The sequence below is a fragment of the Mauremys reevesii genome, linkage group 7 (genome assembly GCF_016161935.1).
Source record: "Mauremys reevesii isolate NIE-2019 linkage group 7, ASM1616193v1, whole genome shotgun sequence".
Taxonomy (NCBI): domain Eukaryota; kingdom Metazoa; phylum Chordata; order Testudines; family Geoemydidae; genus Mauremys; species Mauremys reevesii.
Window position 1 is genome coordinate 64,485,089 of NC_052629.1, and position 20,660 is coordinate 64,505,748.

Sequence of the window (20,660 nt, forward strand, 5' to 3'; positions counted from 1 at the left end):
ATCTTAGAAAAGAGCTGACTTAGGGGGATATTATAGAGGTCTATAAAATCATGAATGATGTGAAGAAAATGAATAAGGTAGTTTTATTTACCCCTTCAAAAAGTACAAGAACCATGGTCACATAATGATATTAATAGGCAGCAGGTTTCAAACAAACAGAAGAAAGTACTTCTTCGCACAACACACAGTCAACCTGTGGAACTCGTTGCCATGAGATGATGTGAAGGCCAAAGTATAACTGGGTTCAAAAAAGAATTAGGTAAGTTCATGGAGGATAGGTCCAATAATAGCTATTAGCCAAGATGGTCCGTGATGCAACCTCATGCTCTGGGTGTCCCTAAGCATCTGACTGCCAGAAGATGGGACTAGATGACAGGGGATGGTTAACTCGGTAATTGCCCTTTTCTGTTCACTCCCTCTGAAGCATCTGGTAGCTGCCACTGTCAGAAGACAGGATACTGGGATACATGGACCATTGGTCTAACCCAGTGTGGCTGTTCTTATGTTTCCTCAGAAATCAAGCTCCACAGCTGCCCTAATTGGCTAGAAAACCAGAAGTCAACTACTACAATTCCAGTAAATACAGACTACAACAGTGCAGACCCAAATGGAGATTTAATAACAATTTAAGTTCCTGAGGGCTCACTTCTTGGGCTGAGAGGCTTGGGCGGGAATAGAGAAAGGGTGAAGGGGAACATTCAAAGAGTCTGATTTTTTAATATATATCAATCAAATCCCAGGCAGCTAAAAGGGAAAGGAACAGAGGGAAGGTCTTGTGTCACTGTAACTGCTTTGGGAGAGCAGCTGGGCTCTTTCCATGTGTTTGAAACATTTGTAAAAAGAGTTTGAACATTGTCCATTCCACCCCACAGAAAGCTCCAGGCTACTTGGGAACCACTCGCCTACCATACATCTCCATTCGTGTGTATCTGCAGCACCCCCAGGGTCAAGTCTGGTCAAACCAATCAAAGTTCCTCACAGGCAGCTGAGTGTGGCCCTAAGTGTTTAGGTCACAGATCACAATGGATTGTGCCATTTGGGCAGGATTTGGCCTTTCTGATCTCCCTGAGCCAGCACAGAGAGGCCTACAGCTGGATAGAGCTGGAGATAGTCCCTCCCTGGCTGCATGAGCATGTGTCACTCACAGCCAGAAAGGCAAAGCACAGAGAGCCTTCAGTTTGATGGGGAGCCATGAAAAGCACGGGGAGCCATGAAGCCAGTAGTAGAGATCGGACAGAAGCAGAGGGTGATTTCTCTGCCACCCGGCCCTGGCGTGTCCCCAGCTCTGGGATCTCACTTCTATTGTTTAGAATGGAAACCGTTATAAAGCCCCACCTGATTTACTCCTCCTGAGTCCCTGGTGCACATTGCATATTTCTTGGCCAGCCCCACCGTCGTGCCTTGGAAGTCTATGCCTCTGCAGGAAGGCAAAACACTCATAAAAGGACAAACATCATCCACAATTAGTATTGTGGCCTCATGCAGCATTGCCACATCCATAGCCAGTGGCACAGCACACTAGTGTTGGTGCTGTGTCCCCCAAACACAGTGCACCACATCACTATAGCCCTGTCTACATATCACTCCCCACATATCCCAGCTAGCCGAACTCCCCCTAGCTACCCCAGGTGTCCCCCTAGCTACCCTAGTGCCCTCCAGGCTCTCCACAGCTACACTAGCAACCCCACAGCTACACCAGCAGCTCCCAGCAAACCAGAACCCCCACCAGCAGCTCCCAGCAACATCTCCTTTTACACCAAAAATTTGCAAGAGATCTAAATCCTCCTGCTCTCAGGCATGACCAAGACTTAACTGATGGAGGTCAGGAAGGCATGTCACTTGTGGGCAGGTTATCCCAGAACTGGCCACTTCATGGTTCTTGCCCTGCCCTCTGAGGCAGCTAGCACCAGCCCTGTCAGAGTCAGGGATGCCTGCACTGCTCTCTCTGACCAGTCCTATCATGGTAGCACTGCCACACAGAGTTCAGAGGGATAGAGTCTAAGGCCAGAAGGGGCAACCAGATCACCCAGTCTGACTTTCTGTATCACAATACCACAGTACCACCCAGCATCTGTGTGCTAAACCCAACAATTGACATTAGACCACATCTGGGTATTCCTACTGCATCAGATACTGTAAGTATCTCAGCCCCAGCGTTGGGCTCCCCTGGTGCCCCATGCCCACAGTCAGCAGCTTTGGCTCATGTTGCGGGCAGTGTAACGGCAGCGCTTACGTGATCAGTTGGGCATTGTCATGCTTCTTCTTCTGTAACAGTTCAGTCTCTCGCCAGTGAAGAAAATTGTCCAGTGTGGTGTCTGGGTTTGGACTCACAGTGATCCTGTCTTTGTAACTCCAGACTTCCAGGCCTATCAATGCCACACGGATATTGAGAGTCTGATAAAGCTGCAGCAGAAAGAGAGACCGTATTAGAGCTGGACTGCAGGAGACAGAATCCCTCCACACAAACCTGGCACTTGGCAGCACTCAGGACAGGGGCTTGGTACCTGAGCCTTGTGCCCCTCTGGGAGAGGGACAAGTAATTGCTTTTACTCAGAATGCAATTCCGAACCATAGACTCTAGCGCTGCTTCCCCCACAGGCCAGGCTCTGCCTGTGGGTCTCTATCAGAGGGACCGGTCACATTTGAGAGCAGCTTTTAACACCCCGGGGGTTTTCACCATTCTTGTTTGGCCTGCAGCTCTGGGCCACAAGATTTGGCAATCCCGAAAGCATCGGGAAGGGCACTTGTGCTACTCTGAGGTAGAACTGAACCCTCCCAGATTAGTTTAGGGATAGACAATGGCATGACATACAGTACTAGCGGGCACTCAGCAGCAGCCCGGCCAGGGCCTGAGCCTTAGGCCAGCCTTTGTGAAATCAATGGATCTTCATATACGCATCCTTATGGGCTCTCCTGGATAGGGGCCAGAGTGCTCAGGACCCTGCCAGATCAGGCCCTGAGTCTGTAAGTGCTGTTTGTCCCATTCTGTACTCTGCCAAGCACGCTGCTTACAAACTGCAAACAACTGTATCTCAAAAGTGCCCTCTGCAAACACCACTATATAGAGAATGTGTTAATAAATTTTCCATCTGGTTGGTTGCCTAGCAGGATTGAGTTGGGCCCTATACTTTGCACAGGAAGACATTCCAGTCAGCCCCAGTTTCCATTCTTATATAGGCTGAAAACTGGAGTAATGGTCTTTTGTCCCTTAAACAGGAAAGTGACCTCGTATTTCGACTTGTGTGTGCAACAAGAGTTCATTGTTGCAAGCAAACAATGGGACACGTTCTGCCAGCCTTACTACATGGGAGTTGGTGGGTATAGTCTTAGCAGTTCTGGGAGCTTTGCCTGAGCAAGAATTGCAGGACGGGACCCCATTCTCACTGCAGCCTAGGAATACCTCATTGTTACCTTGTCAACGTGATTCACAATTTCCTTCATGCGATTCTGAATCGTCCGCATGTCTTTGGATTTCTTGTACTAAGGGAAGAAACAAAGAGATTTCCAATTAAGCTGCTGTAATGAATACTCAACCGCATGACTGTTCAGCCTGTGTTTATGCCACATGTAACACACTTTATTTAAGCTCAACAGCCATTCCTGGCAGGGTATTAAAGGATCCTATAGTGAACACTTCCAGTGTATCTCTCTAGGGGAAATACTATGTAAGCTAAGTTCTCAAATATTGAGATGTGAACAAACCCACAATGGGGGTCAGCGCAGATCCAAGCAGCTATGCCCTAGATGGTGTATTGTTGTAGCAACATGGACCTGAGTGGAAGCCCAGATGCATTTTGCTTTCACACACTCACAGAAGCTGACAAACGAAATGCACAGATTGAAAAGGAGCGCCTGGCAAGTGTATGTGAGAACTTTTACAGCTACCTGTGTGGACTGGATTCATTTACACTGATAACTGATCATAAACCACTTATAATCCTCATCAATGGAAAAGATCAAGCACTTGGATCAAGGCCACTGAAACACGAAAGTCTATTGCTAATGTTAATGCAGTTTAACCCAATTGCTAAATATGTTCCTGGGAAAAATCTGGTAGTAGCAGACACTCTGTCACATATCCCAGCATCATACTCAACTACCCATGAGCCCAAAGATGATGTAAAGGTATACATGGATGCTGTAGACACATACAGACCAGTGCCGGAAAAGAGACTACACCAGCTACAAGAAGTAACCTTGAGAGACGTGCAACTTCAAGATCTAAATTATATTAGGGCCAGCTGGTCCAAGTATCTAAAGGACACTAAGGAAGTGACAAGAGACTACTTATGCTGTGCGTGGACAACTAAGCGAGTCAAATGGACTCATGATTGTGACAGAATATACTCCAGTGTTCACACCCTACATACTATTGTAATAATCTTTGTACAAAGTATGCCTTGTGAAGTATCATTTGAAAACTCATAATTTGCTGGTCATTATTGTCCTGGTAAAATATGTGTGGAAACATTGTATATGAAGTTATAAGATTCCACTATATGGTGTTATTAACACATGTTCCAAACAGGTCTGTCTAAAACAAAGGAATGGATGCTCTGCTTATTTTGCATTTAATCCATAAAGAGAGTTATCAAGCAGGAGGGAAAACAAAAGAAGCTCAAACAGGTGAGAAAAAAGCAGCAGGGAACATTCTTCCACATAGACTTTTTGTCTCCTGGTACCCAGCTAGAAATGTTTTTCAAGAGGGGGACTGAAACTATAAAAAGGAAAGACAAACACCTAAGGCACCCTTCTCTCTCTCTCTCTCTCTGCCCATCGATTCACTGCATCTGAAGAGACAAAAGAAGCAGTGGATGGACTAGGGGAGGATTTCTGACCTAAGAAGTTTTGTCAGTAAGACTGCTGAAAACTTTGCTTTGAATTTAACATAGTTAGTTAAGTTGGGCACCAGCTGCTTTTTATCTTTATTTTTCTTGTAACCATTTTGACTTTTACGCCTCATTACTTGTATGCACTTCAAATCTAACTTGGGTGACCAGATGTCCCAATTTTATAGGGACAGTCCCGATTTTGGGGTCTTTTTCTTATATAGGCTCCTATTATTTCCCATCCCCATCCCGATTTTTCACACTTGCTGCCTGGTCACCCTAAATCGAACTCTTTGCAGTTAAAATCAACTTGTTTTATTGTTTCATCTAATGCAGTGTGTTTAAATCAAAGTGCCTGAATAACTACTGGAAATAATAAGTTGGCATATTATTCCTTTTAAAGAAATAATGGACGTAATATAAGAAATGGTTACTTACTGTAATTGTGGTTCTTCGAGATGTGATGCAGATGGGTATTCCAGGTAGGTGTGTACATGCCCCATATGCCAGAGCTGGAGACTTTTGCCAAGCAGTACCCGTAGAGGGGTGGTGCTCACGTCTTGTGTCTGTCGCTCCTTCCCTGGCTATATGATGCACTGCCTCAGTTCCTTCAAACGTCCAGGGAAAGACCTCGATGCAGAAGGGACGGAGGGTGGATTGTGGAATACATGTCTGCATCACATCTCGAAGAACCACAGTTACAGTAAATAACTATTTCTTCTTCTTTGAGCAGATGCAGATGTGTATTCCAAGTAGGTGAATCACAAGCAGTACTCCCTGTAGGAGGTGGGGCTTGGAATATATCAGAGTAAGTATCGCAGGATTGCTCTGTCATTAGTGTGCTCAGGAAGATGCAGTAATCACATAATGGTCTGTAAACGTGTATGGACGATCATGAGGCTGCCCTGCAAATGTCTAATATGAAAATGTCATTAAGGAACGCTACGAACACTGCCTGTGCTCTCGTCGAATGAGCTCATATCTGTTGAGGAGGTGTTGCTGATACTATCTCATACGTAGTCCTGATACAAAATGTTATCCATCTAGAAATGGCCTGTGCAAAGCCCACTTGTCCTTTCATACGGTCCGCATATGACAAGAACAGACAAGGCGAAGCATAGAACGGTTCAGTTCTGTTCAGGTAAGGCTAGACACCATCTAATGTCTAACATATGGAAGCACTGCTCCTCCAGGAAGCAATGTGGATTAGGGAAGAACACAGGCAAATATACAGCCTGGTTCAAATGAAACTAGAAGACCACTTTGGATAAGAACTTCGGGTGTGGTTGGAGCGTTACCTTGTCCCTGGAGAACTGCATGTAAAGGGGCTCCGCCATCAGGGCATTCAATTCATCCACCCTCCTGGCAGAGGTAATGGCTATCAAGACCGCAGTTTTCTGAGACAGGAGGGGCAGAGGACAGGATACAAAAGGCTCAGATGGAGACATCCTCAGAGCTGCTAAAACCACAGGGGGACTGCGTCTTGGACTGGAGAAATCTTGTCACCATAAAATTGGAAAGAAACTATTTCCCTTGGATGCGGGGATAAAATGCTGATATTGTTGCCAAGTGCACTCTCAGGGAACTGAATGCCAAGCCTGCTTTCTAAAGGTATGGCAGGTACTCTAAGATGTCCTGGATGGAAGGCCCCACCGGATGGGTCCTGCAGACCAAGGACCACACAGAAAACCTCTTCCACTTTGCTAAGTAGGCCATCCTAGTGGAAGACTTCCTGCTGATAAGTAGGACCTGCTGGACAGCCTTTGAGCAACGCTCTTCCTCCTCATTCAGCCATGCAGTAGCCACACCTTAAGGTGCAGAGAGCTAATCGCCAGATGCAGGGTGCGGCCATGGCCCTGTGTGAGGAGGTCAGGGTGGAGAGGAAGCAGCATGGGAGGCTGGATGGACAGAGCGAGGACGTCTAAGAACCAGCACCATCTCGTCCATGCCAGAGCAATCAGGATGAGGCTGGCTCAATCCTCCTTGAGCTTGGTGATGACCTGAGGAACAATTGAAATAGGTGGGAAGGTGTGTAGTGGAAGGTGCCAGAGAGCAAGCCCAGGCTGAGTCCCCACTGAGAGCAGAATAGACGACACTTCCTGTTTTCTCTCATCACAAATAGATCGATCATGGGAATGCCCTACACTGTGAAAACAATCCAAATGATACTCACCTTCAGGCAACATTCGTGTTTCAGGGAGACGATCCTAGTGAGATGGTCAGCAAGACGGTTCTACACTCCGTGTATGTGGACAGCTACTAGGGTGATGTCCTCTTTGATGCAGAACTGCCACAGGTTGATCACCTCTAGGCAGAGTGACCTGGAGGGGCTCTCCCTTGTTTCTTCACATAGTACATCGCAGTGGTATTGTCGGTGAGCATATGAACCACTGAATGTCTGATACAGTTCCAGAAAGCATGACATGAGTTGTGGATGGCCTGCAGCTCCAACACATCTATATGGAGTGAGACTTCCTGTTCCAACCACAGGCCCTACACCCTCAGTGAGTCCAGATGCGCCCCCTAACCCAGAAGAGAAGTGTTGGTAACCACCGACTTGGTTGGAGAGGGCCGAGAGATGGGGACTCTTTGGAACACATTGCGCAGGGACTCCCACCAGTGCAAGGACTCCAGGACTGGTAGAGGAAGGTGACTCAACCTGTCCAAAGAATGCAGGGCAGGGCAGTAAACCAGCCTGAGCCACATCTGAAGAGGGAGACGGTGCAACCTGGCAAATTGGACCACCTGAGTGCAAGTGAACACGTGGCCCAACAGGCTCGGACACACGCAGACCATCATGGAAGGCTGAGGTTGCAGACTGAAGCTGTCGGTCAGCAGGAATGCTCTCGATTCTGTGGAATCTAATAGGGCCCCAATGAATTCTATTTGTTGACTGGGAGCCAAGGTTGACTTTACAGTATTTAAAATGAGTCCCACGTGGTCGAGTAAGCGTAGAGTGGTGTCACTGTGGACGAGAACCTCCTCTCTGGAGCGCCCTTCAGCATCCAGTCATTGAAGTAGGAGAAGATGTGGATTTCCTTCCTCCTGAGGTATGCCAGGACCACCACCATGCACTTAGTGAAGACTTGCGGGGCAGAAGAGAGGCCAAACCTGAGAACTGTGTACTGAAAATGGCGTTCTTCTACCATGAAACCAAGAAACTTCCTGTGACTTGGTAGAATGGTCACATGAAGAAAAGCATTCTGCAGGTCCCAAGCAGCGAATCAGTCATTCTGAGATAAAGCAGGGAGAACAAAGAGAGTGACCATGCATAACCTCACATATTTGATGAATTTGTTGAGCCCGTGAAGGCCTGGTGTTCCCATGAAACAGCGTCCCGGTGAGCAGCGTCTTGTGTGAGGGGGAGTGGGGTGAGGTGGGGGTTGTGCAGAGGAACTGGATGATGTAGCCCAATCTGACACTGTCTAGGACCCAGCTGTCGGAGGTGGTCGAAACCCAGGCATTGTAGGAGTCATTGGCTGGAGTCAAAATGGGCACTTAGAAGGTGCCAAAGGAAGGCAAACAGACTGGCCAAGCTCCAAGTTCAAGTGCTTCCTCTTGTGAAACCGGTCTTTCTTTCTGGGGTGGTCTTGCTGTCTCGGGAGGAAGGGCTGTGCGAAAGGATGATGCAGCCTATACTGCTGTTGGTGCTGGGCCCCACAGTTAGGGCCCTATCAAATTCACGGCCATGAAAAACATGTCATGGACTGTGAAATCTGGTCTTTTGTGTGATTTTACCCTATACTATACAGATTTCACAGGGGAGACCAGCTTTTCTCAAATTGGGGGTCCTGACCCAAAAGGGAGCTGCGAGGGTGGGGGGGGGGGTCGCAAGTTTATTTTAGGTGGGTCGTGGTGTTGCCACCTTTACTTCTGCACTGCCTTCAGAGCTGGGTGGCCGGAGAGTGGCAGCTGTTAGCCAGGTGTCCAGCTCTGAAGGCAGTGCCCCACCAGCAGCAGCACAGAAGTAAGGGTGGCAATACCATACCATGACATCCTTACTTCTGCGCTGCTGCTGGCCATGGCTCTACCTTCAGAGCTGGGCTTCCGGCCAGCAGATGCTGCTCCCTGACCGCTCAACTATAAAAGGCAGCGACGCTGCCAGCAGCGACGCAGAAGTAGGGGTAACAATACTGTGACCCCCCCCACACACACACACACAACTCCTTTTTTGGTCAGGACCCCTACAATTACAATACCATGAAATTTCAGATTTAAATATCTGAAATAATGAAATTTACAATTTTTAATATCCTATGACTGCGAAATTGACCAAAATTGACCATGAATTTGGTAGAGCCCTACCCATAATGATGTCTCTGTGTGGGCAGCGTATACAGCCCCAAGAACCTTAAGGTAGCCCTGGAATCCTTAAAGGAATTCACGGTTTCATTAGTCTTGTCTGAAAACAAGGTCCGGCCATGAAAAAACCAAGTCCTCAATCGCTTGCTGAACATCCAAAGCGATCCCAGAGTTTTGGAGCCAGCAAGTCCTCCTCATAGTAATCACAGAGGCTATCGCCCTGACTGAGGTGTCCGCAACATCAAGGGTGGACTGCAGTGATGTCTTGGCCACCAAGCAACCCTCGGTGACAAATGCCCAAAACTCCCGATGAGAGGCCTCAGGCAACTTGTTTGGACATAGTCGACCGATTGAGAAAGTCATATCTGGACAGCAAAATTTGCTGATTCGCGGTTGTTATCTGTAATGACAATGAGGTATATATCTTTCTGCCCAAAAGATCCAGCCGATTAGAGTCTCTGTCCTTTGGTTTGGACTTGAACCAGCCCTGCTGGGCTCTGTCATTCATTGCCATGACCATCAGGGAGTTTGGGGCCAGATGGGAATAGAACCCTTCATATCCCATGTGACAGACCCAGACCAGTGGGGTACAGGAGTCTGGTAAAGGGCAAATATACTGGTCACTGGATGAGTAGTTTTCTGTTCCCTGAGTGACCAGAGCAGGGGCTGCACTAGAGTAATCAGGAACCTGCTAGCACCAATTAAGGCAGACAGGCTGATTAGATCACCTGCAGCCAATCAAGGCAGGCTAATCAGGGCACCTGGGTTTAAAAAGGAGCTCACTCCAGTCAGGCGAGGGGGAGCCAGAGGAGAGGAAGTGCGTGTGAGGAGCTGGGAGCAAGAGGCACAAGGAGCTGAGAGTGAGAGGGTGTGCTGCCGGAGGACTAAGGAGTACAAACGTTATCAGACACCAGGAGGAAGGTCCTGTGGTGAGGATAAAGAAGGTGTTTGGAGGAGGCCATGGGGAAGTAGCCCAGGGAGTTGTAGCTGTCATGCAGCTGTTACAGGAGGCACTATAGATAGCTGCAATCCATGATCCAGACTGTGGGGAAGATCACTGAGGTGAGCAAATCTGCCAATAAGCGCAGGACCCACCAAGGTAGAGGAGGAACTTTGTCACACCCAGTACAGGCATAAAATAGCGCTTCTCCAAGCACTTAGCCACCAGCGATACTGAAGCCAGGGTACCCTAAATGTCTCTCGCAGGTTCGACAACTGCATCATTTATTGAGGAGTGCACCCTCCCAGAAACAGAGGGCTGAATAATTGTCCACGAGTTTGTGGGTATTCTCCCAGAGAAACTCCATTTGAATAACCAGGGATGAGGCCACCTGGTATAAAAGGTCCTGGTATGTCTTAAAGCTCTCTGGGGTGGAAGGGGAGGATGTTTAGTATGAGGATGAGGACAAGGATCTTTGCTGAGCCACAGCTGGGTCCTGTTCCTAGAATAACATATCCAGACAGGGAAAGTCCAAAGGAAGGGGAGCTGTGGCAGCCTGAGCCTGCGGCTGATCTGCAGCCACCAACGCAGAGCGGATGGGTGATCTCACCTTTGACCAGGACGATGAACGAGACCTCCAGGAGCGAAGAGTGTCCCACTGAGTCCAGGGGGCCCCTAGTATGGGTAAGGCATTGGTGGCCAGTAAGTGCCAGGCCAGGGGCCTCCATCCCAGCCTCAGGGCATATGCCAACCCTGGTAGCTGCACTAGTCCACTGGTGGCCTTCAGACCTCCTCAGGTGAAGGGGAGGGGGAGGATGACGATCCCAACTCTGAAGCGGCGGAGCCCTGGGATCTATGGGACATAGGTGGAGCAACCCTGGAGGGAACCAAAAGGTGATCTGACTCATCCATTGCCCAGAATGAGATTGGACTTGGCACTCCCGATGAAGCCGGTATCACTAGTACCAAATATGTTGGTGCCACAAGCAAGGTTGCTTCCGGAGCAAACAGTAGTACTGGAGCACCTAAGTGCCTCGATGTCAAGTGTGGTGACAGCCGCTATGGACGCATCTGCGGCATTGATTGCACCAGTGCTGAGGAGGGTATCAGTACCGAGGTACCCCGTACTGACTCTGGTGCATCTGAGTGCAGTGCCAAGGGGCCCAAGGGTTCAGAGGCACGCTCCATCTGTGGGGCTACCGAAGGCGCCAGTCTTACAAAGTCTTGGACCAGTGCGAGGATGGGACTGAAATGCAGAATAGGTCCGCTGAAGCCTGGTATGCCAATGTCACAGATATAGTGGGTACCAGTATTGCTCCTATCAGCACCAGTCTCAACAGACGTCTGGCAGACAGAACTGGAGTTGACAATACAGGGTTTCTGCCCTCCCTACTTGGTGCCAAAGGAGGATCAGAGGTACCCGCACCATCCTGTGTGCTGGAGCCAGTCCTGTGCCAGCCTGAGCTCTTAGGGGAGGCAGAAGAGTCTCCCCATGACCTGCAGCATTCACGATTGGTCTTATGAGAACTCTTCTTTTGTGCCAATGATGGAGAACAGCTTCTGCGCCTCATTGGAGAGGAGACTGCCCCAAACAAGCAGCAGCGGCATTTTCCAAGCTTGAAGGTGATCTGCAGCCCAAGGAGGGCCTCGGTGCTGGGTCAAGCTGCATGGCCTGTTCAAGCAGGTGTTGTAGAGGCAAAAGTCCCATGCCACCTGAATCCTCTTTTTAAACGATCTACAGATCGAACAGTACTTTTTAAGCTGGGATTCGCCAAGGCAGAGCAAGCACTCGGGGGGGGGGCACTCTTAGGGATCGTCACCCCACATGAAGGGCAGTGCTTGAACCACTGTGAGGCATCACCAGAGAGCACTACCACTATATTCTATAGCTTTCTTCTTTTTTTTATTTTACTAACAAACACTAACTGACTAACTGTACAACAAACTAGGCTAAGAAAGGATAAATGCAAAATTGTGAGACTACAACCACACAGAGCTCCCATTCCACCCAACAGGTGGTGAGAAGGAACTGAGAGGGGTCAGGATGGCGCCACCTCACATAGCCAGGGGATGGGCTACAGACATAAGGTGCGAGAGCCATCATACTATAGGTACTGCTAGGCAAAAGTCTCCGTACTTGGGGAGCTCACACACCTACTTGGAATACATTTGCATCTACTCGAAGAAGAACTTGTATTGTCCATGAGAGGGCTGGGCAGCATAGGACATACATTTATGGAGGCAAATCTGGGAACGTGGGTGTGTTGAAGTCACCTTGCAGAATAACCAAGGCTTATGAGAGCCAGAGTGTGGCAGGCAGGCTGCAATTGCACACAGACACTCAGGGTATGGCTTGCATGCTGGAGGGCTATTTGTGGGCAGCCCAGGTGGAAGCTCCTTTAGCAGGGCATTGTAGGGCACCCAACATTGCAGAGCAGGGATGACACAGCTGCTCACTGGTCTGGATTGTGCCCTGGTATGTCACAATGATTAAAGACAATTGCATTGTAATTCCAAACGAAATGAGAGGAAAAATCCTAAAACCTCATCCATGAAGGACATCAAGGATTAACTAAATGCTGTGAATGGGCCAACCAGTGTGGTGGCTGGGCAGCAGCAAGGACATAAAGAATAAAATATCTGCATGTGAACATTACAGAACTAACACAAAGTACCTGTACTAACAACACCTCTGCCAGACGGACCTTGGAAGAGACAAGCTGCAGATTTATGCAAATTCAGAAGACAGCATTACCTGGTCGTCATGGCCTATTTTTCCAGGTATATAGAAATAACGCACTTGGAAGACATAACATGTTGCAGTGTTATAGCGAAACTGAAGTCCACTTTTGCTCATTTTGGTATTCCAGAACAACTAGTGGTGGACAATAGACCACAATTCACCGCAGCAGAATTTAAGTAATTCCAAATGAAATAAGATTTTGATCCCATTACTAGCAACTGCATTACCCACAAGTGAAGGGCGAGGCTGAGAAAGTTGTACGGACAGCCAAGGAAATCATACAGCAGGAAGATCCATTTCTTATTCTTCTGAGTTACAGATCAACATTGATAACATATAGTCCAGCATAACTCCTGATGGGAAGATAACAGAGAACTACTGGCCCAACTTTGGAAAAGAATCTGTCCAGATGAAGAGAGTAGCCAAATCAGATAAAAAGGCAAAAAACGCTTGCAAACACTTTTATAACAGATATCACTCAACTAGAAAACTGCCCCAGGTCTAGACCCTGGTGACCATGCTTGTGTCAAGCTGGATGCAGAAAAAGGATGGACAGCTCCAGCTGTTAAAAAGGAAAAGAACTCATTGCCCAGATCATATGTGATCGAGACCGACAGTGGAGAGTTCATCAGAAAACACAGACATCTCCAATTTATTCCTCAGAAATAACAATCAAGAGCGCAAACTCTATAGATAACAGATGCAGAACAAGACAACGAGAACTCAAAGATTCCAAACAGACCAGACACAGTCGTTGCAACTAATGGACAGCCAATTGACCATGTTATTACACATTCAGATTGTGTAATTAGAAAAACAGTACAATTCAAAGACACTTAGCAGACTGATCCGTACTGAACTTCAAAGACAGTGTGATAGTGTAAATATTGTAAATAGAAGGACTGTAGAAGTTAAAGGGGGAGATGTAATGGAATGGTAAACTATATTATACTGTTCAGCCGCAAGTGGTGGCATGTATAACATACTTTACGTAAGCTCACAACAGCCATTTCCTGGCAGTGCATTAAAGGTTCTTGTACTGAACAGCTCTGGTGTCTCTCTCTGGGAGGGAAGCTCTATAGCAAGTCCATATCTGGTACAGAAACCAGACCTGCTAATTGGAGTCTTGTAACCTACCGTATACAAGTAGAATGAGGAGTCCTTGTGGCACCTTAGAGACCAACAAATTTATTTGAGCATAAGCTTTCGTGGGCTACAGCCCACTTCATCAGATGCATGCAGTGGAAAATACAGTAGGAAGATATATATACACAGAGGACATGAAAAAATGGGTGTTACCATACTAATCAGTAATCAGTTAAGGTGGGCTATTATCAGCAGGAGAAAAAAAACTTTTGTAGTGATAATCAGGATGGCCTGTTTCCAACAGTCGACAAGAAGGTGAGAGTAAAAGTAGGGGAAAAAATTAGCATGGGGAAATACGTTTTACTTCGTGTAATGACCCATCCACTCCCAGTCTTTATTCAAGCCTAATTTAATGGTGTCAAATTTGCAAATTAATTCCAATTCTGCAGTTTCTCATTGGAGTCTGTTTTTGAAGTTTTTTTGTTGGAGTATTGTGACTTTGAGGTCTGCAATCGAGTGACCAGGGAGGTTGAAGTGTTCTCCGACTGGTTTTTGAATGTTATAATTCTTGACATCTGATTTGTGTCCATTTATTCTTTTGCGTAGAGACTGTCTGGTTTGGCCAATGTACATAGCAGAGGGGCATTGCTGGCATACGATGGCATATATCACATTGGTAGATGTGCAGGTGAATGAGCCTCTTATAGTGTGGCTGATGTGATGCTCAAATAAATCTGTTAGTCTCTAAGGTGCCACAGGTACTCCTTGTTCTTTTTGGTGATACACACTAACACGGCTACCACTCTGAAACCATATACAAGTAATACATGACAGCTGCTGCATTTAATCCACAGCAGTGGAGAATTAAATACTGGTCTCAGCCTGTTCCCCTTACCTCCGCATTGTCCACGACCAAGACCAGCTCCACATATCGGGTCCCTTTCTGAAATGGAGCCGATTTCTGAAAGTCAAAAGCAAATGCCATGCAGGATTTGAATTCCATCTCTGATAGTTCTGAGCACAAGCAGCGCACGGGCTATATTCTCACAGGGACACCTTCCTTCATATGTGTTGTATTCTGGAACACTGCCTACCTGTTTCTGGGTGACTTGTTTTAGCTGCTAAACGTGTTGGTGCTGGTTTGCTTTACAACTTCTGCCTCCCACTCTAAACTGCAGAAAAAGTGTCCCAAATTCCCAAGCAGCCACAAACCCTATGGTCAATATGGTTTAGCTCAAGGGGTACATATCATTCATGAGCAGTCCCAAATTCTTGTTTCTTTCACTAGCGGTTCAGTATACAGTAACTTAGTCTATTAGAATGAATTTTCTCAAAGTCCCTGGGCTAAAAATTCCAGGGCTTGTACTGCAAACACTTCCTTATAAACTCTTTCTATATAATTCCCAGGGGATGCTAAAACAATGAGCTAAATTATGGGGAATGACACTTGCACAGAGCCTGAAACAGTAGCTCAGAGAGGGTTCAGCTCAATGGAGTGTAACTCTGAAACCTAGGGATGGCAGTTGAAATGTAAATTTCAATGCGAAGATAATTAATCGTGTCACTGCTGATCATTTCATCAGAAACCCTTGGCCAGTGTCCTTACCCTACCAACCCAAACTGTCTCCAGGCGCCCAAAACCCCATCTGATCCCACCTCCAGCCTCCTGTGTGGTGCAGGTGGGAGCTGTCAATAAAACACACACAGCATTTTGCAGTGGAATGTCTTCTTATGGACTATCTGCATCGTGATAGCACCTAGCCCCTCAGTCTGGGTCAGGGCACCAGCAATGGATGCTGCACACATTGGTAATAAAAGAGCAATCCCTGCACCAAGAGCTCACAATTCAAGGAGAGAAAAATCAACAAACCAAGGGGTGGGGAAGAACAAGGTCGGAGGGAAGCCACCCTAGCGCACCCACTGCTCCTGAGTGCTTTGTGCATGTCTTAGCAGAAGGCAACAACAGGGATCTGAAGTAGGATAACGTAGTAACTCTGGGGACTTTGACAAGGGCAACTCCTGTCACTGTGTGGGGGGGAAGCATGACAGAGAGCATGGCAGTATCTGCAGGGAAACAGGACTAATGGACATGGCAGGTTGGCATCTCTGGCAGAGCAGAGGCGGGGCTGACAGCTCAGGAATGCAGGAAAGGAAATCTGTAGGGTGAACATAAGAATGGCCATAATGGGTCAAGACCAAAGATCCATCTAACCCAGTATCCTGTCTTCCAACAGTGGCCAGTGCCAGATGCTTCCAAGAGAATAAATAAAACAGGGCAATCATCAAGTGATCCATTCCCTGTCGTCCAGTCTCAGCAACTGGCAGTCAGAGGCTTAGGGTACCCAGAACATGGGGTTGCATCCCTGACCATCTTGGCTAATAGCCACTGATGGGACTATAATCTATGAATTTACCTAATTCTTTTTTGAACCCAGTTATACTTTTGGCCTTCAAAACATCACCTGGCAATGAGTTCCACAAGTTGACTGTTCTGTGAAGTTCGTTTTAAGCTTGTTGCCTATTAATAATTTCATTGGGTGACCCCGGTTTTTGTTTATGTGAAGGGGTAAATAACACTTCCTTATTTACTTTCTCCAAACCAGTCATGGTTTTATAGACCTCTATCATATCCCCCCTTAGTCATCTCTTTTCCAAGTTGAACAACCCCCATCTTTTTAATCTCTCCTCATGTGGACACTGTTCCATACCCCCAATCATTTTTGTTGTCCTTCTCTGTACCTTTTCCATTTATAATTGTTTTTTGTTTTTGTTTTGTTTTTTTTTGAGGTGGAGCGAGCAGAACTGTATGCAGTATTCAAGGTGTGGGCATACTATGGATTAATATAGTGGCATTATGATAGTTACTGTTTTATTATCTACCTCTTTCCTAATGGTTCCTAATATTGTTAGCTTTTTTGACTGACACTCCACATTGAGTTGATGTTTTCAGCTGGTAACTGCTAATTTAAACCCCATCATTTTGTATGTATAGTTAGGATTATGTTTTCCAATATGATTACTTTGTGTTCATCAACGAATTTCATCTGCCATTTTGTTGCTCAGTCATCCAGTTTTGTGAGATCCCTTTGGAACTCTTTGCAGTCTGGATTCTACTATCTTGAGTATTTTGTATCACCTGCAAACTGTTTACCCCTTTTTCCAGATCATTTATGAATATGTTGAATAGCATTGGTAGCAGTACAGATCCCCTGGGGACTCCGCTATTTACCCCTCTCCATTCTGTAAAGTGACCATTTATTCCTACCGTTTATTATCTGTCTTTTAACCAGTTACTGGTCCATGAGAGGACCTTCCCTTTTATCCCATGATTGCTTAATTTACTTAAGAGCCTTTGTTGAGAGACCCTCTCAAAGGCTTTCTGAAAGTCCAACTACATTATATCCACTGGATCCCCCTTGTGCACATGCTTGTTGACCCCCCCTCAAAGAATTCTAATAGATTGGTGAGGCATGATTTCCCTTTACAAAAGCCAAGTTGACTCTTCCTCAACAAATCGTGTTCATCTATATGTTTGATAATTCTTCTTTACTATAGTGTCAACCAATTTGCCAGGTACTGAAGTTAGGCTTACTGACCTGTAATGATCAGGATCACTTCTGAAGTCTTTTTTTAAAAATTGGCGTTACATTAGCTATCATCCTGTCATCTGGTACATAAGTTGATTTAAGTGATAGGTTACATACCACAGTTAGTAGTTCTGCAATTTCATATTTGAGTTCCTTCAGAACTCGTGGGTGGATTCCATCTGGTCCTGGTGACTGATTACTGTTTATCAATTTATTCCAATATCTCCTCTATTCATCTCAGTCTGGGACAGTTTCTAAGATTTGTCACGTAAGAAGAATGGCTCAGGTGCAGGACTGTCCCTCACATCCTTCACTGTGAAGACTTATGCAAAGAATTCATTTAGCTTCTCTGCAATGACCTTGTCTTCTTTGAGTGCTCCTTTAGTACTTTGATCATCCAGGGGCCCCACTGATTGTTTGGCAGGCTTCCTGCTTCTAATATACTTAATTTTTTTGCTATTAGTTTTTGAGTCTTTTGCTAGTTGCTCTTCAAATTCTTTTTTGGCCTGCCTGATTATACTTTTCCACTTGACTTGCCATATTTTATGCTCCTTTCTATTTTCCTCAGTAGGCTTTGACTTTTAATTTTTAAAGGATGCTATTTGCCTCCAACCGTCTCTTTTACTCTGTTGCTTAACCATGCTGGCATTTTTTGGTCCTCTTACTATTTTTTTTATTTGGGGTACACATTAATTTGTGCCTTTATTTTGGTGGTTTTGAAAAGTTTCCATTCAACTTGCAGGCATTTCACTCTTGTGACTGTTCCTTTTAATTTCCATTTAAATAGCTTCTTCATTTTTGTGTAGCTCCCCTCTCTGAAGTTTAAATGCAACTGTGGTAGGTTTCTTTGGTACTCTTCCCCCCCGCCCCCGGATGTTAAATATAATTACATTATGGTTGCTATTACCGAGTTCAGCTATAGCCACCCCTTGGACCAGATCCTGTGCTCTATTTAGGACTAAATCAAGAATTGCCTCTCCCCTTGTGGGTTCCAGAATTAGCTGCTTTAAGCAGCTGGCATTAATGGGTCAGGCTAAGCCTTGGAGGATCTCAAAGGTAAAGACATGCAGTCTGTGTTTGATGTGGTGGGAAAGGGGAGGTGGCAATGAAATGAGGATGGTCTTAGCAGCCAGGCCTGCATTTGTCCAGGTCACAGAGGATGGGAATGGAGGGAAAGACAGACTATGTGAGTTACCCAAGTCACAGAGGGAGTCTGTGGTACAGCAGAGAACTGAACCTGGGTCTCCTGAACCCAATTCTGGGGCCCTGACATCCCAGTGACAACTACAGCAATTGCACATAGCCAGACATGCTACTTAGCGGGCAGTGAAGTATCTGAAGTGCGAGAAATGCCTGAGTCTTTTTGAAAGCTCCTCAGCCTGTGGCTATGTTCTTTCAATATCCCCTGGAAATGAGGAGGAGAAGCTTGTACTGTGCGACCAGCCAGCTCCTTGCAGGCCCCCAGCAAGTGCGTGCAGAACCTTTGCAATCAGGCACTGTGCTAGGAACCCGATCAAAGGCCCAACAAAGTCAATGGAAAGACTCGCACTAACCTCAGTGGGCTTTGGATCAGGCCCTACATTCCTACAAATTAAACTACAACACAGAGGAACAGGGTCATTTCCTACCCAGTGATGGGGCTTCATTGCGGCAGCAACTTTTGGTTCATGGTCGTATTCCAAAGTGACATTGGCGTCTCCGCAGGTCCCACGCTTCATTCTCAGGTGATCCACTCGGTACACCGCGTGCTCCCCCTTATCATCACCTCCCAACGGCTCAATTAAATAGACTGTCTGATCGGCCCAGAAAAATCCACTGCAAAGAGATGGGGGCAACATGAATCGGTGTCCAGTATCCGATCAGAGAAAGGGTTTCACACACATTCGCAGAGGAAACACAAGGTGGGGGAGGTAATATCTTTTAGTTGACTAACTTCTGTTGGTGAGAGAGACAAGCTTTCGTGCTTACAGAGCTCTTCTTCAGGTCTGGGAAACTAACTCAGGTGTCACTGCTAAATACAAGGTTTAAACAGATTGTTTAGCATAAGCAGTGACATAGACTGACCCACTGTGCTTGAGCGGCTGGGTGCTGTCTGGCTGCAACGTAGGGTGGGAGTGTCACATTACAAGGAGAACGCAGTCATTTTTTCACCTGGCTAGAGCCCCTCTTTCAGCCAGGGAACAGCACACTCCTCACATGTACCTGGAGGCAGAGGTGAAAGTAAGCCGGTACGGTCTGGTACGGCATACCAGCAAGAGCCGATACGCCGTGCTGGACTGGACTGGCTTCTCTGGTGGTGATTTAAAGGGCCCAGGGCTCCAGCTGCTGCAGGGAGCCCTGGGCCCTTTAAATCACCGCCAGGGCTCTAGCAGCGGGCTCAGACGGGGTTTTAAAGGTCCCGGAGCTCCAGCAGTGCTTTAAAGGGCCCAGGGCTCCCTGCAGTGCCAGGAGCCCCGGGCCCTTTAAATCCCCACCCAAGCCCCACTGCCGGAGCTCTGGCGGTGATTTAAAGGGCCCGGGGCTCCCCGCAGTGGCAGTAGAACCAGGCCCTTTAAATCCCTGCCCGAGCCCGGCTGCCGGAGCCCCAGGAGCCAGGGTCGGGCAGGGATTTAAAGGGCCTGGGGCTCCCCACAGCAGCTGGAGCTCCAGGCCCTTTAAATTGCCTCCGGATCCCTGCTGCTGCTACCCCAGTCCTAGCCCAAGCCTGGCTGCCCTGGGGTAACATTGGCAGGGCTCCCGTGGTGATTTAAAGGGCCTGGAGCTCCACGGTGTCCGGAGCCCCGGGCCCTTTAATTCTCCCCTGAGCCCCGGGAGTCCCAGCCACCTCTGCAGCTGGTAGCTCCAGGGTGATTTAAAGGCCCTGGGGCTCCCAGCCACAGCCGGAGCCCCAGGGCCTTTAAATGTTCTGGTTGAGGCCACGCCTCTTCCGATTGAGGCCATGCCCCACTCAGGACTCCGGCGTACTGGTAAATCCTTTAAAAGTTACTTTCACCCCTGCCTGGAGGTTAACAGTTCATGCGTATATGTGTAATCAGGACTTCAGCAGGCCATGGCAGCCTGGCGCTTGGCAAGGTCATGGACAGGCTATGGCAGCCTGGCCCTTGAAAGGCCATGTAGATCAATCTGGGATCTTTTCAAAAGGAAAATATAAACAGAATTCCCTGTGCTGAATT

The 20,660-nt window shown here is 47.2% G+C and overlaps 1 protein-coding gene across 2 annotated transcripts in view; it reads right to left on the minus strand.

The window, feature by feature from the left end:
* The window catches only part of ADAM8 (ADAM metallopeptidase domain 8), a 97,722-nt gene that overhangs the window by 41,136 nt on the left and 35,926 nt on the right, over window positions 1-20,660 (minus strand). For both annotated transcript variants that reach the window (XM_039481657.1, XM_039481656.1), the window contains exons 6-10: window positions 19,116-19,302; window positions 14,796-14,861; window positions 3,412-3,480; window positions 2,234-2,403; window positions 1,336-1,417 (exon numbers count right to left, since the gene is read on the minus strand). In XM_039481657.1, coding sequence (XP_039337591.1) covers window positions 1,336-1,417; window positions 2,234-2,403; window positions 3,412-3,480; window positions 14,796-14,861; window positions 19,116-19,302 — 574 coding nt within the window. The remainder of the gene's footprint in view (window positions 1-1,335; window positions 1,418-2,233; window positions 2,404-3,411; window positions 3,481-14,795; window positions 14,862-19,115; window positions 19,303-20,660) is intronic.